This window comes from Nycticebus coucang, chromosome 9 (genome assembly GCF_027406575.1).
Source record: "Nycticebus coucang isolate mNycCou1 chromosome 9, mNycCou1.pri, whole genome shotgun sequence".
Lineage (NCBI taxonomy): Eukaryota > Metazoa > Chordata > Mammalia > Primates > Lorisidae > Nycticebus > Nycticebus coucang.
Window position 1 is genome coordinate 46,661,191 of NC_069788.1, and position 17,524 is coordinate 46,678,714.

At 48.9% G+C, this 17,524-nt stretch overlaps 2 protein-coding genes across 3 annotated transcripts; both read left to right on the forward strand.

Moving 5' to 3' along the window:
* Positions 1-403: 403 nt before the first annotated feature.
* PSMB8 (proteasome 20S subunit beta 8) lies at positions 404-4,288 on the forward strand. 2 transcript variants are annotated; one of them, XM_053600960.1, is made up of 6 exons: positions 404-1,153; positions 2,108-2,255; positions 2,406-2,517; positions 2,954-3,083; positions 3,466-3,670; positions 3,970-4,288. In XM_053600960.1, exons 1-6 carry the CDS (start codon positions 1,007-1,009, stop codon positions 4,056-4,058), a joined length of 831 nt encoding a protein of 276 aa, XP_053456935.1. In that variant the 5' UTR covers positions 404-1,006; the 3' UTR covers positions 4,059-4,288. The 2 variants fall into 2 exon arrangements, with proteins under 2 accessions (XP_053456935.1, XP_053456936.1); XM_053600961.1 differs by lacking the exon at positions 404-1,153 and adding an exon at positions 1,222-1,375.
* A 1,543-nt stretch (positions 4,289-5,831) lies between these two features.
* On the forward strand, positions 5,832-17,299 carry TAP2 (transporter 2, ATP binding cassette subfamily B member). The gene is made up of 12 exons (XM_053600955.1): positions 5,832-5,985; positions 6,399-6,899; positions 6,988-7,102; positions 9,693-9,823; positions 10,102-10,307; positions 12,347-12,544; positions 12,712-12,840; positions 14,275-14,463; positions 14,645-14,818; positions 14,999-15,158; positions 15,480-15,616; positions 15,989-17,299. The coding sequence occupies exons 2-12, from the start codon at positions 6,407-6,409 to the stop codon at positions 16,166-16,168; spliced, it is 2,112 nt and encodes a 703-aa protein (XP_053456930.1). The 5' UTR covers positions 5,832-5,985; positions 6,399-6,406; the 3' UTR covers positions 16,169-17,299.
* Positions 17,300-17,524: the final 225 nt, after the last annotated feature.

Sequence of the window (17,524 nt, forward strand, 5' to 3'; positions counted from 1 at the left end):
CCAAGGATGAGCATGAACCCCGCCACAGACCCCAATAGGCACCGGCAGCTGCCGCTCAGAGCCAGGGCCTTCCTGAGGTGAAGATGGATGGCGGGCGCGGATAGAGCGAGTGTGAGTGCGTGAACCGAGGGGCTGAGAGCGCCACACACTAGGCCACCTCGGGTTTTTCCGGGCTCACCGGCTCGGCGGCTGCACCTGCGGGGGAAATCTCAGAACGGCGGGCGGGATTATCTAGTAAATCCCTCCCATTCGGGGAGGGCCAGCTGTGTGACGTTGACTGTTGCTGGGCAGATGAGGCCGACGCAGGTTGTAAGGAGAGGAGGGGTTTAGAGCAATAAAGGTTGCTCAGCGAAGCTAGGAACATTGCTGGCAGAGGGGTGTGGGCAGAAAGGACACGTCTTCGAGGTGGCTACGGGTTAGAGAGACCGTTGAACCGGAGGTGCCCTAGGAGGGACCACGTCGAAATATTCAGAGACTCCGCCCTCTCCTTGGCGACCCCTTCCACCACACGCCCGGGCGCATTCTGTGTGGCTGCCCAAGGACCTATTCTCAAGACTCGGTGGCCCTCGTACTCCTTCTAGCCAATGTTTTTATACAATTATGCTCATATGAACGCCCTTCCTCACCGTGAAACGGCTCCCAGCCTCTCGTTGACCTTGCCCTTCCTGGCTGAGGCTACGCCTTTAGATGATGCGCCCCTGCCCGCTCCTGTTTAACTGCCCGGGCCTCCGGGTGTCTCTCACTGTGATCCGTCGCCGTCGGGGCTTTCGAGGGCGCTCCCTCCCTTTCTTGCCTTCTTCTGACAGTTTTCCTGACCTCTGTAGAGGCAGAGCAGAGAAGCGGGTGCCCAGGGTGATACTCCTGGTTCAGACACTCATTGTCCTTTTCTTGGAAAGGGCAGGGGGATGTGGAAAAAATTCTGGTTCCCTCCCCCTTCGCGCTGTGGCTTTCGCTTTCACTTCCTCCTGGAGAGAAAGCCGAGACTTCTGCGAGTGGCGAGGCGGTCATGGCTCTACTGGATGTGTGCGGAGCCCCCAGAGGGCAGAGGCCCGACTGGGCTTTTCCAGCTGCTGGAAGCAGGCATTGCTCGGACCCAGGACACTACAGTTTCTCTATGCGATCTCCGGAGCTCGCCCTCCCTCGGGGAATGCAGGTCAGGCTGTAAGGGAATCCCGAGGGATGTGTGGAGGCGGCGCCTTGGCGTGGAGGGTCTGCGTGAGATGCCGGGAGGTAGGGGAACGCGGAGGGGGCGGCCTTCATTCCCGGAGGGCGCGGTCCGGGGAAGCGGCCACGTGGGGATGGAGCCCGAGGGGTGGGAAGTGCAGATTAGGGCCAAAGAGTTAGAGGCGAGATGCGTGCTCCCAACTGAAGACAGGTGAGTCTTCCTGCCCTTTGCTGACCACACACAAATCGTGCAGCCTTTTCTATGGGGTTATCATATGACATAGGGGCTGTGTAGTCGGAAAACCTACAACTTTGGCACCTAGCTTTACCTCAGCAACTTGTTGCTGAGGGACTTGGAGATCTCAAGCAAGCCCCTTTTCTGTAAAACGAAGATACTGTTAATAAAACGTGTTTTATGAGGGTTGAATAACCTATGAATGGAGAAAACCCTTAAAGTCACCCTTCATATTTTTAGTTATGACAACGGATTTGTTCTCTTTTCTATTGTGCTAGAAAATGGAAAAGGTTGATGTCCCATGCCTCTTCTTTTCCTTCTCCCAAGCCATTTCCTTCTAGAGCTCGGTTGTTAAGTGTCCCATTTTATTTATTTATTTATTTATGACAGAGTCTCACTCTGTCACCCTGGTTAGAGTGCCCTGGTGTCAGAACTCACAGCAACCTCAAACTCTTGGGCTCAAGCAGTTCTCTTGCCTCAGCCTCTCAAGTAGCAGGGACTACAGGCACTAACCACAATGCCTGCTGCTTTTTTAATTTTTAGTATAGACAGGTCTCACTCTTGCTCAAGCTGATCTGGAACTCCTAAGCTCAGGTGATCCACCCACCTCAGCCTCCAAGAGTGCTAGGATCATAGGCTTGAGCCACCTTCCCTGTCCTGTTACAGAAGTTTTTATTGCCCCTCTCTCTACATCTTCTCTCTCATTAGCCCACTGAATTCTTCCAGTCCCTGGGTGGGGACAGAGAAAGGAATGTTCAGATTGAGATGGCCCATGGCACCACCACATTGGCCTTCAAATTCCAGCATGGAGTGATTGTGGCAGTGGACTCTAGGGCCTCGGCTGGGAATTACATTGGTGAGTGTGTGTGCTTCAGCAGGCAGGATCTGGGGAGCTGAGCCCTCCTCTTCATAGCTTTGCACCAAAGCTGAAGGATGTGTTGATTTAGGACGCTCAAGGAGAACTGTACGTTTATCCTTTCTCTCTTAAAACTCCATCTTTTCCCAGCCACCCTGCGGGTGAACAAGGTGATTGAGATTAACCCTTACCTGCTTGGCACCATGTCTGGCTGTGCAGCGGACTGTCAGTACTGGGAGCGTCTACTGGCCAAGGAGTGCAGGTAAGAGAGGCCCTTCATCTCCTCCCTCCCTAGTGGCAGGAGGCCGCTCATCCTTCCCTTAGCCAGGGATTGTGGATCCCTTGATCTCTGAGATCACTGCTCCTTACCCCTTGCCCCATCTTAGTGCTGAGAGACTATTTCACAAAACAGCCTTTTTGTGATAAATACCTTCTCCCAAATCTTAGCCTATGCTCCTGCCCATGAGCCAATTTGTCAATTTAGCACTGACTCTGTCAACCCTGGTGGGATAGTATCATTTACTAGGTGCTCTTTATATATTAAAAATACTTACATTCAAAATCTTTCTCTGATTCTTAGATCCTGCAAAATAATTCCTTTCAAATTCTTACCTCTTCAGTCATTTCCTGCACCATCAAGTGGGAGAGAGCTAACCTGTCACCTCTAATTCCCTCCTCCTCCTCATGTCCTCACCCAGGCTGTACTATCTGCGGAATGGGGAGCGCATCTCCGTCTCAGCAGCCTCCAAGCTACTCTCCAACATGATGTGCCAGTACCGGGGCATGGGCCTCTCCATGGGCAGTATGATCTGTGGCTGGGACAAGAAGGTGGGTGCTGTCCAGCACACTGCTCCCCACCATGGATGAAAGCTCTGTTTTCCCACTGCATACTTCCTCTCCCTCCTCTACAAGATATATGACATATAGAGCACTCACCTGGTTATAAACCTGTTCCGGTATGTAGTGTTTCCTTTGTTTAGATATGGACCACTGTATATATTTTATAAGCTCCCTGTTTTGGTAAACTAGTTGATTTCAAGCTTGTTTTTCTTTTTGATTTCTGAAGTTCTATGATTTTACAGAAGTGCTATCCTAATTCACATGATCCTGTGGTAATATTCTTTTGTCCACTTTTTATGACTCTTACTCAAATCTTTGTTACCAGTGACTCCCTCTCCAATTCAACCTGGAACTGTCTTTTGTCTTATAGGGTCCTGGACTCTACTATGTAGATGAAAATGGAACTCGGCTCTCAGGAAATATGTTCTCCACTGGTAGTGGGAACACTTACGCCTATGGGGTCATGGACAGTGGCTATCGGCTCAATCTTACCCCCCAAGAGGCCTATGACCTTGGCCGCAGGGCTATTGCTCATGCCACCCACAGAGACAGCTATTCTGGAGGCGTTGTCAATAGTAAGAGACCAGTGCTACCACTACCACCATCACCACACTACCACCACCACCACTACCCACCCACCCATCATGACCATCACTACATCTGAGAGGGGACAGGGAGGATGATTTAAGATTGAGAGACTCAGGGGAGGCAGAGTGGCAGAGAGGAGGTTTTCAGAGTCAGCAAGGCATTGAAGTCTCAGTGGCTTGGGTTTTAAGCATGTGCCAGAGTGTCGTCGGTGTCTTTAACATAATACCATTAACAGAACTAACTAAGGTAAAAAGTAACTCCATACTCTTTTCCCATTGGCCCGCAGTGTACCACATGAAGGAAGACGGCTGGGTGAAAGTGGAAAGTACAGACGTCAGTGACCTGCTGCACCAGTACCGGGAGGCCAAGCAGTGATGGGGATGGTGGCTGGGCAGCCACCTCTGGGAGAGTCTGACCAACTCAAGGACCTGAGACAGAAGAAGCCCCTGGAGAATGAGAGCCTTAACCTGCACCAGAGATAGAGAATGGGCTTATTGGTCAGTAGGGCTAGAGGGATTCATCCTTTTGTACTGTTTCATGAGTATTTCTCTCAAAAAACTTCTGGGTCTCACTAAGTACAATAAAGGAAAACGGTTATAAATGTCTCTGTGTTGTGGCTGAATGGGGTTTGGACTGTGGTGGTTGGGGGAGGGGGCAGGAAAGAAAGAAGGGCTTTTCCAGGGGAAGAGTCTCTCCCCCACCTCACAAATCATTTCTTTCTGAGTTTTTCTTCTACACTCATCCCTCCAGTGTCTGTGGACACTTATTTGCAGTTTGGTTTAGGCTAGAGCCCTTTCTACAGATTCACACCTGGAGACTCCTGTGTGCTCCGTTGTTAATGGTTTGGGTGACTGGGACTAGGCCACCTAGGACAACTGTTTTGAACTCTGTAGAGTGAGAAGGAAAAGCTCCACCTCACCCGGATGTGGCAGTTGCAGACACCACACCATTCACCCCAAATAACACTCAGAGATACTGGATATTGAATGTCAAAACAGACATTAGGGGTCCAATTTCAGGATGTGTCATGTTGGATAGTGAGATAACAGGATTATGCTGAAGAGGAAGTGGAGAGAAGCAGGACTCATGAAGTGAGGAATATGAGGAAAAGGTAAAAGATTCAGGGTAGAAGAAAGAGGCAGACATCACAAGATTCTTCTGAACTGTGCTGAAACTATGGATCCTTTCACCCCACCCCCAGAGAAGAGTTAGTTGAAGAAAGCAAGTGCTTGAAAGTAGGAAGCAGCTGAGCATGGAGCTTTTTTCATTAGGGAGAGATCCTTCAAGTCTCATAATAGATACGGTGGAAAAATTTTAGTAATTCATTACTTCAACCACCCCCCCACACTTCAAGCGACTCTTTGGCAGTAGGTAATGACACCAATAACATGTCAAAAGGGTGATTTAGAATCCAAGTGATCCTCCCCGTGGAGGGATTTTATTTTATTTTACTTTATATTTTAAGTTTGGGAGGGAGTTTCAACCTGAAGAGTAGTTTCTGGAATAAACAAACCTCCTTGTTCCAGAAGTAGGCTCTGAGAGCGTGGGAAGGCCCCTTAGAAACCTGAATACTCTTCCACTCAGGGTTAAAATATACCAAGAAACAAAGCTCAGTACCATGGCATTTCCCTCCTAAGCTGAAGGCCCTCCCCACATAATTTGCAGTACAAATTAGCCCCCCCCCCCCGAGCCCCCCCCCGGGGTTAGAGGAATCTGAACTGGTGCCCTGCTTCACGTGCTTTTTGAGAAGGACAGAAGAAGATAGAGAGTCTGGGCTTCCTAAATTCAAAATCTGTTAGTAGACACCCGCCTTTGCCCTGAGAGTGGCTGCATCTGGCTCTTTTTTCACGCCAAGACCCTACAACTGGAGCTTGCATGGGACAAGAGGAGCACTTCTTAAAATAAGTTTAGATCGTGAGGAAGTAATTTTGAGACAATCCATTGATTCTCCAATTACAAATAATCTCAATACTTGAAACATCTTTATTTTACTTAATGACAATTAAAAATGTTTACAGTTTTCAGTCACAGTGTAACCGCCTTCAAGGGAGAGCCAGGCAATGCGATCCCTAGTGTGGGGCAGGTTCGGTCACCTGCAGGCCTCGCGCGCCCCCTGCCGGCCGCTCTGCCCTGAGCCAGGGCCAGGCGGGGGAAGCGAAAGCGAAAGCGGCAGGAATCTCCAGGGCCTCAAATGAGATCTGGGCACCGAGAGCTGAAGGGGCCAGGAAGTTGAGAGAGAGGGGGCTTAGTCCTTGGTGCTTAAGCGAAAGCCCCCGGAGCTGCAGTCCCGCCGCCGCGGCTGGTGAGTTCCTGCGATGGGGACCTGGAGCGCCAGCGGGGACGCAGCCCGACCCACCCACCTCCCAGGGTCTGGACCCCGGGGGTGGAAGGGCGCGGAGCCGGGACTGCACCGCTCTCCGGAGCTCCGCGGCGGCAGGCCAGGGTGGAGGAGGGAGGTCAGGGGAATTTTGTTTTGTTTTAGTTTTTTTTAAAGCCTGTGGCTCGGGATGGTCATGCTCCCTAGCTCTCTAGGACAGGCAGAAAGCCGTCCGTCGCAGGAGCGTTGTATTGATGACCGTGGTGTACCCAGGGGGTCTTTCAGGATAGGGTGGGATAGAATGAGAAGCTGATGGACAGGTTGGGCGGAGCGGGGGTAGCTGGATGTGTTCAAGGATTGGGACTCCACCTCCGTAATTTCTCAACTTCTGCCCACAGACGGCGCCATGCGGCTCCCTGACCTGACACCCTGGGCCTCCCTGGTGCTGGTGGACTTGGCCTTCCTCTGGTTACTTCAGGGAACTCTGGGGTCCCTGCTTCCCCGGGGGCTTCCAGGACTATGGCTGGAGGGGACTCTGCGACTTGGAGGGCTGTGGGGGCTGCTGAAGCTGGGCGGAGTGCTGGGATATGTGGGGACACTGCTGCCCCCGCTCTGCCTGGTGACTCCCGTGTTTCTCTCCCTGAGAGCCCTGGTCGCAGGGGCCTTGAGTGCTCCCCCCGTCAGGGTGGCTTCAGCCCCTTGGAGCTGGCTGCTGGTGGGGTACGGGGCTGCAGGGCTAAGCTGGGCTGTGTGGGCGGTGCTGAGCCCTGCTGGAGCCCAGGGGAAGGAGCAGGGCCAGGAGAAGAGCAAAGGCTTGATGTGGAGGTTGCTGCAGCTCTCCAGGCCAGATGTGCCCTTCCTGGCTGCCGCCTTCTTCTTCCTTGCTGTTGCTGTTTTGGGTGAGTTGGGAGAAGCTACTGGTAGTTGGAGGTGGGAAAAGGGCCTTGGCACCAGCACATCATCTGTTAACTTTCCTACCTCTTTCAGGTGAGACATTAATTCCTCACTATTCTGGTCGTGTGATTGACATCCTGGGAGGTGATTTTGACCCTGATGCCTTTGCCAGTGCCATCTTTTTCATGTGCCTCTTCTCCTTTGGGAGGTAGGTGATGGGCAGTCGTGTCTGTTTGCCAGACCTCTTGACTGGGGCCTTCATGGTCCTGATTCCACTTTCAGACACTTACCCTGCACAAAGCACAAAATACTTAAACTAAAACATGGTTAATGTATTCACCATTCTGTTTCATCCATTCATTCCTGTCTTCCTTTTTTTCCTATTTGCACATCTTCCAAGTTTATATTTAATTATGATAGGTACAAGTATGAGGGGATGCAGTACAAAAGCACCTTATGTGTCCAAAGGACTGTCTCTCGGTTACCTCTCAACTTTTCTGGCTCCATGCAGAAAAGTTTCTCCTTTCTCCTTTCTGCCTTCCACCTCCCACCACTATGTGGTTCTCCAGAGTATCTCTCCAGGGTGATCCTCTTGTCAGAGTGAGCATGTTTCTGCCTCTTGACTCTTCTTTCCTAACTCATCTTGCCAGATCCAAAAGGTCTTACTGGGAGAATTGTCAGCTTTCCTTACAGCTTCTTTACTCTTCCTCTTCATTTGCTTTCCCTCACCCGAAACAAAGAAAGGAACTGCTTGGCAGGGCCAGGATGAGGGAAGTAGGATGAGGCAGGATGAGGGAAGTAGGATGAGGGTGAAAAATTTAAGGAAGTGCCCACTCACCTTATCCCAATTGCAGTGCAGCTTGATGCTGCTCCAGTTTTATGGCCATCCTTCATTTAGAAGACCCTCGAAGCCAGTTCTTCACCATGCCCTCGTCCCATACTTGCTTCTTTCTTCACTACAGTCATGTGCTGCATGACGGCATTTCAGTCAACAATGGACTGCCTGTGGATGGTGGTCCTGTAGGGTTGTAACATGGTACTTTTCCTATACCTTTCCCTGGTGTTTAGATGTGTTTCAGTACATAAATACTTGCCATTGTGTTAGTTGCCTGCAGTATTCAGTACAGTGACATGCTGCTCAGGTTTGTTTCCAGGAGCAATAACTGAACCTCACAGCCTGGGTGCGTGGTAGCTGTGCCATCTAGGTCTCTGTAAATTCCTGGGATGTTCATAGGACAATGAAACCGTCTGGTGACACATTTCTCAGAATATTTCCCTGTTTTTAAACAACACATGACTATGCACAAATGTGTACTTATTATTGATCAATCCACTGCTTAAAAAAAAAATCAGCACAATTATATGAGGGACATTATCTAACAAATGTAATCCGTGTAACCTAATTCTTTGTACTCTTGATGAATCCCAAACAATAAAAAAATAAAAAATAAAAAAGTCAATTAAAAAATCAGTCTCGGGCAGCGCCTGTGGCTCAAGGAGTAGGGTGCTGGCCCCATATGCCGGAGGTGGTATGCCAAAAACCGCAAAATAAATAAATAAATAAATAAATAAAAATAAAAAATCAGTCTCCAATTACTTGTGGCTCCTCTGTAGTATTTGGCAGTGGTATAATCTCTTAGTATTGATCTCTTTATGCAGTTAGCTTCTCTTTTCTACTTGCTAATCCAGTCTGTCTCCTTTGGAGAACTTTTCTCCTCTGGACCCTTAAATATGGCCTTTCCTCAGGCCTTAGTTCTTTGATCCTTAAAAACACTTTTCCTCTGGAGCTAATTCAGTTCCTGTCTGCAGGTGATCCCCACATCCATATGTCCGTGCTGTGCCCTAGTCTTGTAAACCTGGTGTCCGCCGTCACCCCTCCCCTCCCCATTGGATAGCCCTGTCTCATTTCACACTCCACAGACCCAGAATTCCCAATGAATCATACTCACCCCTGTCTTCATGAAAGTGGCTCCTCCTTCTTACTACCATTCATGAAGCCACCGTGTCCTGGGTTTTAAGCATCAGCATCATTATTGGCTTCTTCAAGTTCAGACACTAGTTCTGTTGTTTTCTACTGTCACAATGTTTCTCCTGTAGCTCCTTTCTTTCCAATCACACTGCCATCACCAAAGCCAAATTCTCATTATTTCATGTCTGACTATTCCAACAGCCTCTTCAATATGCTAACTAAATTTGTATTAGAAACCCATATTTTGTGAAAAACCTGTTTTTGTGCTTTCTTTTCCCTTTAAAATGTATTATAGAAATTTTGTTGGTCTGAAGGAATTTTCTAACTTCAAGGATGAAGGATGGGGACAGCATGACTCTGGGGCTCTGGAGAATAGGGGGCCAGGAGTTCATGCCTGCAGCTCCCTTCATGGAGTATCTGTCCTCACAAGGAGGGGCTTTGATTGTGGAGAAGGAAGGGGACCAAGACAGAGGAGATGCTTGGAGGGACAGCGCTGAGGAAGGCCGGGACCTCCGTTGTAGTCTCCCTTGTGTCTAGCACAGAGTGCCCTCTGGGGATAATCGTGAATTGGGGCATGTTGTGGTTTTGTTCTCATATCTGGCTCACCACGTCTCCCCTTTCTTCTTCCTCTGTTTATTCCTATGCCTCTTCTCACTGTCCCACCCCTCTGCCCCCGTGTCTCCCCCATTTCTTTCTTTTTCCTCTCATGGTGGCTCTCCCCACTTTTGCCTTCCTCTTCCCTCTGGGCGTCTCCTCTGCCTCTCTCCCCCACTGCTCCTTCCTGCCTCTCCCTTCCCCCATCCTCCTACTGGCTCCTCCCACCCCACAGCTCGCTGTCTGCAGGCTGCCGAGGAGGCTCCTTCACCTACATCATGTCCAGAATCAACTTGCGGATCCGGGAACAGCTTTTCTCCTCCCTGCTACGCCAGGACCTCAGTTTCTTCCAGGAGACTAAGACAGGTGGGGCCTGTGTTCAGGGACTGGGATTCCCCTGCGGTATTCCTTGCTTCTCAGCAACCTTCTACCCGAACCACTCCTGCTGCCTTCACCCATGCGCTGGGGTCTGAGCCTGCTTTCCTCTCTTTTGGGACAGAGTAGAGATGCAGCCTCCTCCACCCATCTCTCTGCAAGTGAGGGAGGATGTTTAGAGGAGGGGCCTGTGTCCGAGGGGACACTCAGGAGGCGTTCTGGGGCCTCTGCAGTGTGCATGGTTTCCTCACTTGCTCCATCCTTCTCAGGGGAGCTGAACTCACGGCTGAGCTCGGACACCAACCTGATGAGTTCCTGGCTTCCTTTTAATGCCAATGTACTCTTGCGAAGCCTGGTGAAAGTGGTGGGGCTTTATGCCTTCATGTTCAACGTATCGCCTCGACTCACCCTCCTCTCTCTGCTCAATGTGCCATTCAGAGTAGCAGCCGAGAAGGTGTATAATGCCCGCCATCAGGTACGTGTAGGTGTTAGGGAGCCCTGAGGGGAGAATACAGCTTAGAGGTGAGGAGGATTCCACTTTTATAGCTAGTGGGTCTCCCAGAGAAAGATTTTCTCTTCTCAGCCCTTAATGTGGAAGGTACATTGTATGTATATATCATATTTTGCTTATCTAGTCATCCATCAATGGACATTTGAGTTCAGAAGGCCCCTGACCCCCTAGAATTGTAAGCAAACATGTATGTGTGTGTGTGAGAGGGAGTGGGGTGGCATTTTTCAGGGGAGATGATAACTATTCATCAGCTTCTCAATGTAGTCTACATAGAAGATTAAAAATGATACTGGGTGGAGCCTGTAGCTCAAAAGAGTAGGGTGCCAGTCCCATATGCCAGAGGTGGCGGGTTCAAACCCAGCCCTGGACAAAAACTGCAAAACAAACAAACAAACAAAAAAAGACAAAAACCCCAAAAATGATACCTTAGAAGGTTGAGGTAGAGAGGTTTTTTTCCCTTTAAAATCATCAGAAGGAATTTGGATGGAGTGTAGGGAACGAAGGTTGTGCAGCCAGGAGGTCCTGAGTCTGAATGTCAGCACCACCTTCTCTTTTTCTTTTATTGTGGTAAAACATACCATCAGATTTGCCATCTTGAACATTTTAGGTGTACAGTTCACTGGCATTAAGGACACTCAGATTGTTGGGCTACCATTGTCCCCATCCAGCTCCAGAACTTTTTTCATCTTCCTAGAATAAACTCTGCACTCATTAAACCCTCCTCATTTCCCCCGACCCTCAGCCCTGACGACCACCATTCTAGTTTCTGCCTCCATGAATTTGATGACTCCAGGTACCACATATAAATAGAATCAAACAGTATTTATCTTTTTGTGACGGGCTTATTCACTCACCATAATGTCTTTAAGTTTCTTCTATGTTGTAACCTGTGCCGGAATCGCCTTCCTTTGAAGGCTGCATGATATCCCACTGGGTGTATATACCACATTTAGCTTATCTAGTCTTCAGGTGATGGACATTTGAGTTGTTTCCACCTTGTGGCTATTGTGAATAAAGCCGCTGTGAACATGAGTGTACAAATATCTGCTCAAGGCTGTGCTTTCCATTCTTTCCAATATATCCCCACAAGTGGAGCCACTGGATCCTATGGTAATTCTATTTTTAATTTAAAAAAAAATTACCACACTGTTTTTCATACCAGCTGCAGCATTGTACATTTCTTCACTGCCATTGAATAAGGTTTCTAATCTCCCCGCTTCCTTGTCAACACTTATTATTATATTTTGTTATTGACAGTTTTTAAATTATAGCCATTCTAAAGATTTTGACTCACATTTCCTTAATGATTAATGATGTTGAGCATTTTTCATGTGCTTACTGGCCATTTTTTAATCTTTGGAGGGTTGTCTTTTCAAGTCCTTTGCCCTATTTTTAATAGTTTGGGTTTTTTTTGGTCATTGTTGAGTTGTAGGAATTCCTTATACATTTTGGATGTTAATCCCTTAACAGATACATGATTTGCAAATATTTTCTTGAATTTTGTGGTTACCTTTACACTCTGTTGATAGTTCTTTGATACACAGAAGTTTTTAATTTCATCTAATTGGTTGCTGCCTGTGTTTTTGGAGTTACATCCAAGAAATCATTGTGGAATCTAGTGTCATAAAGATTTTCTCCCACATTTTCCTAAGAGTTTTATAGTTTCAGCTCCTATATTTAGATCTTTGATCCATTTCGAATTATATGTCCACCTTTCTTAACGATCTGTGGCTCCTTACATGTCTATGGGGTGGCAGAACAACCTCACATGAAGGGTAACTCAATGGCAGGTGTCTCCTGCACGACCTAACACTGAGAGCTCAGTATGTTTTGTTCCCTCACTCCTTCACTCTTACTCCTTCTGGAAAGAAGAGCAAGGAACAAGGAAACAGAAGAGTTTGGTGTTTTTAGGTGGATGGGAAGACCCCACAGGTGGAATGAGACATGGGGGCCTGCTGTCTTCTTCCGTATCAACCTCCTGTGTTCACTGTCCCCCTTTCCAGGCAGTGCTTCGGGAGATCCAGGATGCAGTGGCCAAGGCGGGGCAGGTGGTGCGGGAGGCTGTCGGAGGGCTGCAGACGGTGCGCAGTTTTGGGGCTGAGGAGCATGAGGTCTGGCGCTATAAGGAGGCCCTGGAACGATGCCGGCAGCTGTGGTGGCAACGAGACCTGGAGCGAGCCCTGTATGGGCTCTTAAGTCGGGTGAGATGGCTGAGTGGCAGGGGGAAGGATCAGGAAGGGTGAGCTAATGGGATGGGGAACCCATGGCTGGTTCTCGGGTCTCATGTGGCTCAATCTCTTAGGGGCAGTAAAGGGAAAGAAGAGGGAAGACTCTTTCTCAGCCCTGTGTCTTTCCTTTCTCCTCCCAGCTGTTGCACTTGGGCATGCAGGTGCTGATGCTGAGCTGTGGGTTGCAGGAGATCCTGGCCCGGGAGATGACCCAGGGCGGGCTGCTCTCCTTCCTCATCTACCAGGCGGAAGTGGAGAAATACGTGCATGTGAGTGAACAGCCCCATGGTGCCCTTTCCCCCCTCTTTTTCCTCTGGCTTTCTGGGCATGGGCTTTATTTGTTCCCCTTCACCAAACAAAACAAAACAACAAATAACTTTGTTATGGATAATTTCAAACGTACACCAATAAAAAAAAAGACAAAATATTACAAACCCACACATACCTATCACCTGCTTTAGCAGCTATTATCAACTCATGACTGTCTTGTTTGATCTGTATCCTGACCCATGTCCCCCATCCCTATTGTGAAGCAAAACCAAGATATTGTATCATTTCATCTGCATATATTTCAGTATGTATCTCCAGTGACATAAACATCTTAAAAAGTGTATAACAACAAATCTGTTACCACACCAAAAAATTAACAGTAATTCTTAAAATCTATTAAATACAGTAATGATCAAATTTCCACTTATATGTTGAAATAGGTGTGTGTGTGTAAATACTTGAATCAGGATCCACTGTGATTTATTGATATATCTTTTATTTTTTTGTAGATATATCTTTTAATTATCTATATATCTATCTATCTGTCTGTCTCTAAAATTTTCCCTTTGCGGTTTATTTGTTGAAGAAATGGGTTTGTTTGTCCTTTAGAGTTTTTGTGGTCTAGATTTTGTTAACTGAATCCCTGTGGTCTTATTTTAATATGTTCTTTTGCCTCTGTATTTCCTGTCAGTTGCTAGATAAACACAGAAGCTTTTGGGATTCTGTTTTTGTCTCTTGTTTAGACATGAGTATTTCCTAGGTGCTTTGTTCCTATTTCAGGAGACACACACTATGTAGTTGTCTTTCTGTGGTGGCATCAGCCACTGAAGCATGGTGCCCAGGTCCATTAAGTGAGCAGGGCTGCAGACTGGTGACCCCCCCACCCTCTGTCCTTCCTCCATTAGTTGCCTGGAACACATCTAGGAGAGGGAGCTCCTCTCAGCCACTATTTGGTATCCAGGAGTATAGATTGATTAGGAGAGGCAGAGAGAGCATTTCATTCTTTTCCAGTGTTTACTGGTTTTCAAAAGTAATTCAGCCAAGACTTTATTTTAAAGTCTTCCTAGATAATTTATAAACAGCTTTAAGTGTGGAGAACTGTGCTACAGAGATGAGTTTAGCACAGTGCCTGCTTTGGAGGAGTTCCCTGTCTAATCAAGCAAGGCAGAAGTGTGCACAGTAATACAGAACAGAAAGTGCAAAGGTCTGAGGATGCAGGTACTGGTGTCTGGTGGGAAAATGGCCTTTGTATCCTTTACATTGCAAGTTGGAACATGGGGTACTTATTTGTAAATCCCACCAAATTGCACATTTAAGGGTTGTGAGTCTTTGTGGATAAGGCTGAGAAGTATGGTTGTGGGGGCGTGTGAGGAGTGGCAGTTGGTTTCTGGTGGAGCTGTGTCTGATTCTCTGCCCTCCTCCCTGTTTTCCAGACGCTGGTGTACATGTTTGGGGATATGCTGAGCAACGTGGGAGCTGCTGAGAAGGTCTTTTCCTACCTGGACCGCCAGCCAAATCTGCCCTGCCCTGGGGAACTGGCCCCCACCACTCTGCAGGGGCTGGTGGAATTCCAGGATGTCTCCTTTGCATACCCCAACTGCCCTGACCAGCCTGTGCTCAAGGTGCCTGAAAGAGGCCACAGGGAGGGTCCTGGACCCCTTACTGTCTGATGCTTGTGTGTGATCAGGCCGCACAGCCTGTAGATCATTTGCCTTTCAGAAGCTGGTTTTGCTGCTGCAGGAAGCGAAAGGGAGGGGTCCTAAGGAGAAGAGGTGGGCCCCTAACTCTTCCCTGGTTTTCTAGGGGCTGACATTCACCCTACGTCCTGGTGAGGTGACAGCGCTGGTGGGACCCAATGGGTCTGGGAAGAGCACGGTGGCTGCCCTGCTGCAGAATCTGTACCAGCCCACTGGGGGACAGGTGCTGCTGGATGAGAAGCCTGTCTGGCAATATGAGCACCGCTATCTACACAGACAGGTGAGTGGGGAGGAAGGAGAGGGGGGAGGGGAGGGAGAGAGGAGCACCACGTACAGAGAGAGCGGGAGATAAGGGGGAGGAAGCACCAGGGACATCCTGGGGGAAGCAGGCCAGGAGGGAAGCAGGGTCCCTGTCACGGGGGTTTCCATACAGTCCTCTGCCACTGTCCCCTCTGCACAGGTGGTTTCAGTTGGGCAGGAGCCTGTGTTGTTCTCTGGTTCTGTGAGGGACAACATTACTTATGGGCTGCAGAGCTGTGAGGATGATAAGGTGGTGGCCGCTGTCCAGGCTGCCCATGCAGATGACTTCATACAGGAAATGAAGGATGGAATATATACAGGTATCTTTTGCAAATAGGAAGCCTGCTCCCTCAGTACAGAGAGAAATGGAACTTATTCTTGGTGGTATGCGTGTGTCACTTCCTGTCCTCCCACCTGCCTTCCTTCAGCCTGTCTCATTCAGGAGTCTTTGTCCACAGGAAGCAGTGCCACAGTAGCGCCCCCTCCAGGTGGGCGGCCCTGCTATGCCCCGCCCCCTTAACACCCCCTATAGGCCCGCCCACCTTCCCGGATGGTCCCAGTGGAAATACCTGCTGTGCACCTGTCCTTCCTTGTGGGGGAGTTATCCTGGTCTGAGGAAGGAATTGCTCTGATTTCCTCAGACATAGGGGAGAAAGGGAACCAGCTGGCCGTGGGGCAGAGACAACGTCTGGCCATTGCCCGGGCTCTCGTGCGGAACCCACGGGTGCTCATCCTGGACGAGGCCACCAGTGCCTTGGACGCGCAGTGTGAGCAGGCGGTGAGTGCCGCGGTGGGAGGGGCGGGGGCGGTGGCCTGCGGGGTCACCAGGGGAGGCGCAGCCTGGGTAGAATGGGACCGGGCAGGACGAATGCCACTAGTTGAAGGACAGTCCGTGCCTTCCTGGGTTTGGGAAGTGGAGTGTAGAGTCCAGTGGCGTGGGGGCAGCCCCAGTCCCCCTCCCCGGCTGCCTCGCAGCCCTCCAGTTGCAGCAGTCCGACTGAGAGAGGACAGTGGGGACCGTCATCTGCTGCCCTCTCCTACCTTCTCTGTTCCAAGCCTTCCTTGCCCCGAGTCACAAGAGAAGGTGCCCAGGGGGATGTGGTGTCCATCCCACTGTTCCCTCTCTGAGGCTCTGCGATCCTCCCTTCAGCTGCAGGACTGGAACAGTCTCGGGGACCGCACGGTGCTGCTGATCTCTCACCGGCGGGAGACTGTCCAGCGCGCCCACCGGATCCTGGTGCTCCATCAGGGCGAGCTGCGGGAGCTGGACCAGCTCAGGGTGGGGAAGGACCTCTATTCCCGCCTGGTGAGCCAGTTGCTGGAGGACTGAGGCCCCAGGACACTGAGCCTTCTGAGGACCATCTCCAGGACCCAGGAGCAACTGCTCCTTTCAGTCTCCCTGGGCTGTGCCCTTGTGTAGTTAATTGTCCTGAGCTGGAAGCGTGATGGAGATTTGGAGTACAAATGTGCTTTAGATGGGTGGATGGGGGCTGGGGCGGTGCTATGTCCAGGAACCTTATTTCCTAGGTGAATGAGCTTTGCCTGGTGCTGAGCAGTGCCTTGTTGCATGATGAATGTATTTAAAATATTTTCCTTACTATGTAAACAGTGGCACATTTATGTGAAAAATTTAGGCAATGTAGAGAAGTACAAAGAAGAAATGTAAAACTACCTAGTTTTTTATTCCCTGGTGATGACTGTAGTTCCTTTTTGCTGGAGGACGTAACTATTCACGAGGTTGCCTTTCTGTATCCTTCCCAGTTCTCACCAGTGTCTGACATTTGGGGAATCTAGGGTGTGCACCGATGGAGAACAGTTCCTTAATAAAAAGCCAGAATAGAGTTTTAATATGAGTAAGAACTAAGCCAGCGTTTTTTGTTGATCACTTTTATTTTTTTTTAATTGTTAAATCATAGCTGTGTACATTAGTGCAACCAAGGGTTACAATGTGCTGGTTTCATATACAATCCGAAGTATACTCATCAAACTGTTCAACGCAGCCTTCGTGGCATTTTCCTCGTGATTGTATGTAGACATTTGTATTCTGCATTTACTAAGTTTTGCCATTCTAAGATGCACCGTAGGTGTGGCCCCAGGCATTACCCTCCCTCCACCATAACCTCCCCCCTCCCTTCCCCTTCCTTGGCCCTTTCCCCATAGTCTTGTACTATAGTTGGGTTATAGCCTTCATGTGAAAGCTATAATTTAGCTTCATAGTAGGGCTGAGTACATTGGATACTTTTTCTTCCATTCCTGAGATACTTTGCTAAGAAGAATATGTTCCAGCTCCATCCATGTAAACATGAAAGGGGTAAAGTCTCGGTCTTTCTTTAAGGCTACATAATATTCCATGGTGTACATGTACCATAATTTGCTAGTCCATTCATGGGTCCAGGGCACTTGGGCTTCTTCCATGACTTAGCAATTATGAATTGGGCTGCAATAAACATTCTGGTACAGATGTCTTTGTTATATTGTGATTTTTGGTCTTCCGGGTATAAACCTAGTAAAGGAATTATAGGATCGAATGGCAGGTCTATTTTTAGGTCTCTAATTATTCTCCAAACATCCTTCCAGAAGGAATGTATTAGTGTGCATTCCCACCAGCAGTGTAGAAGTGTGCTCTTTTCTCCACATCCACGCCAACATCTCTGGTTTTGGGATTTTGTTATGTGGGCTACTCTTA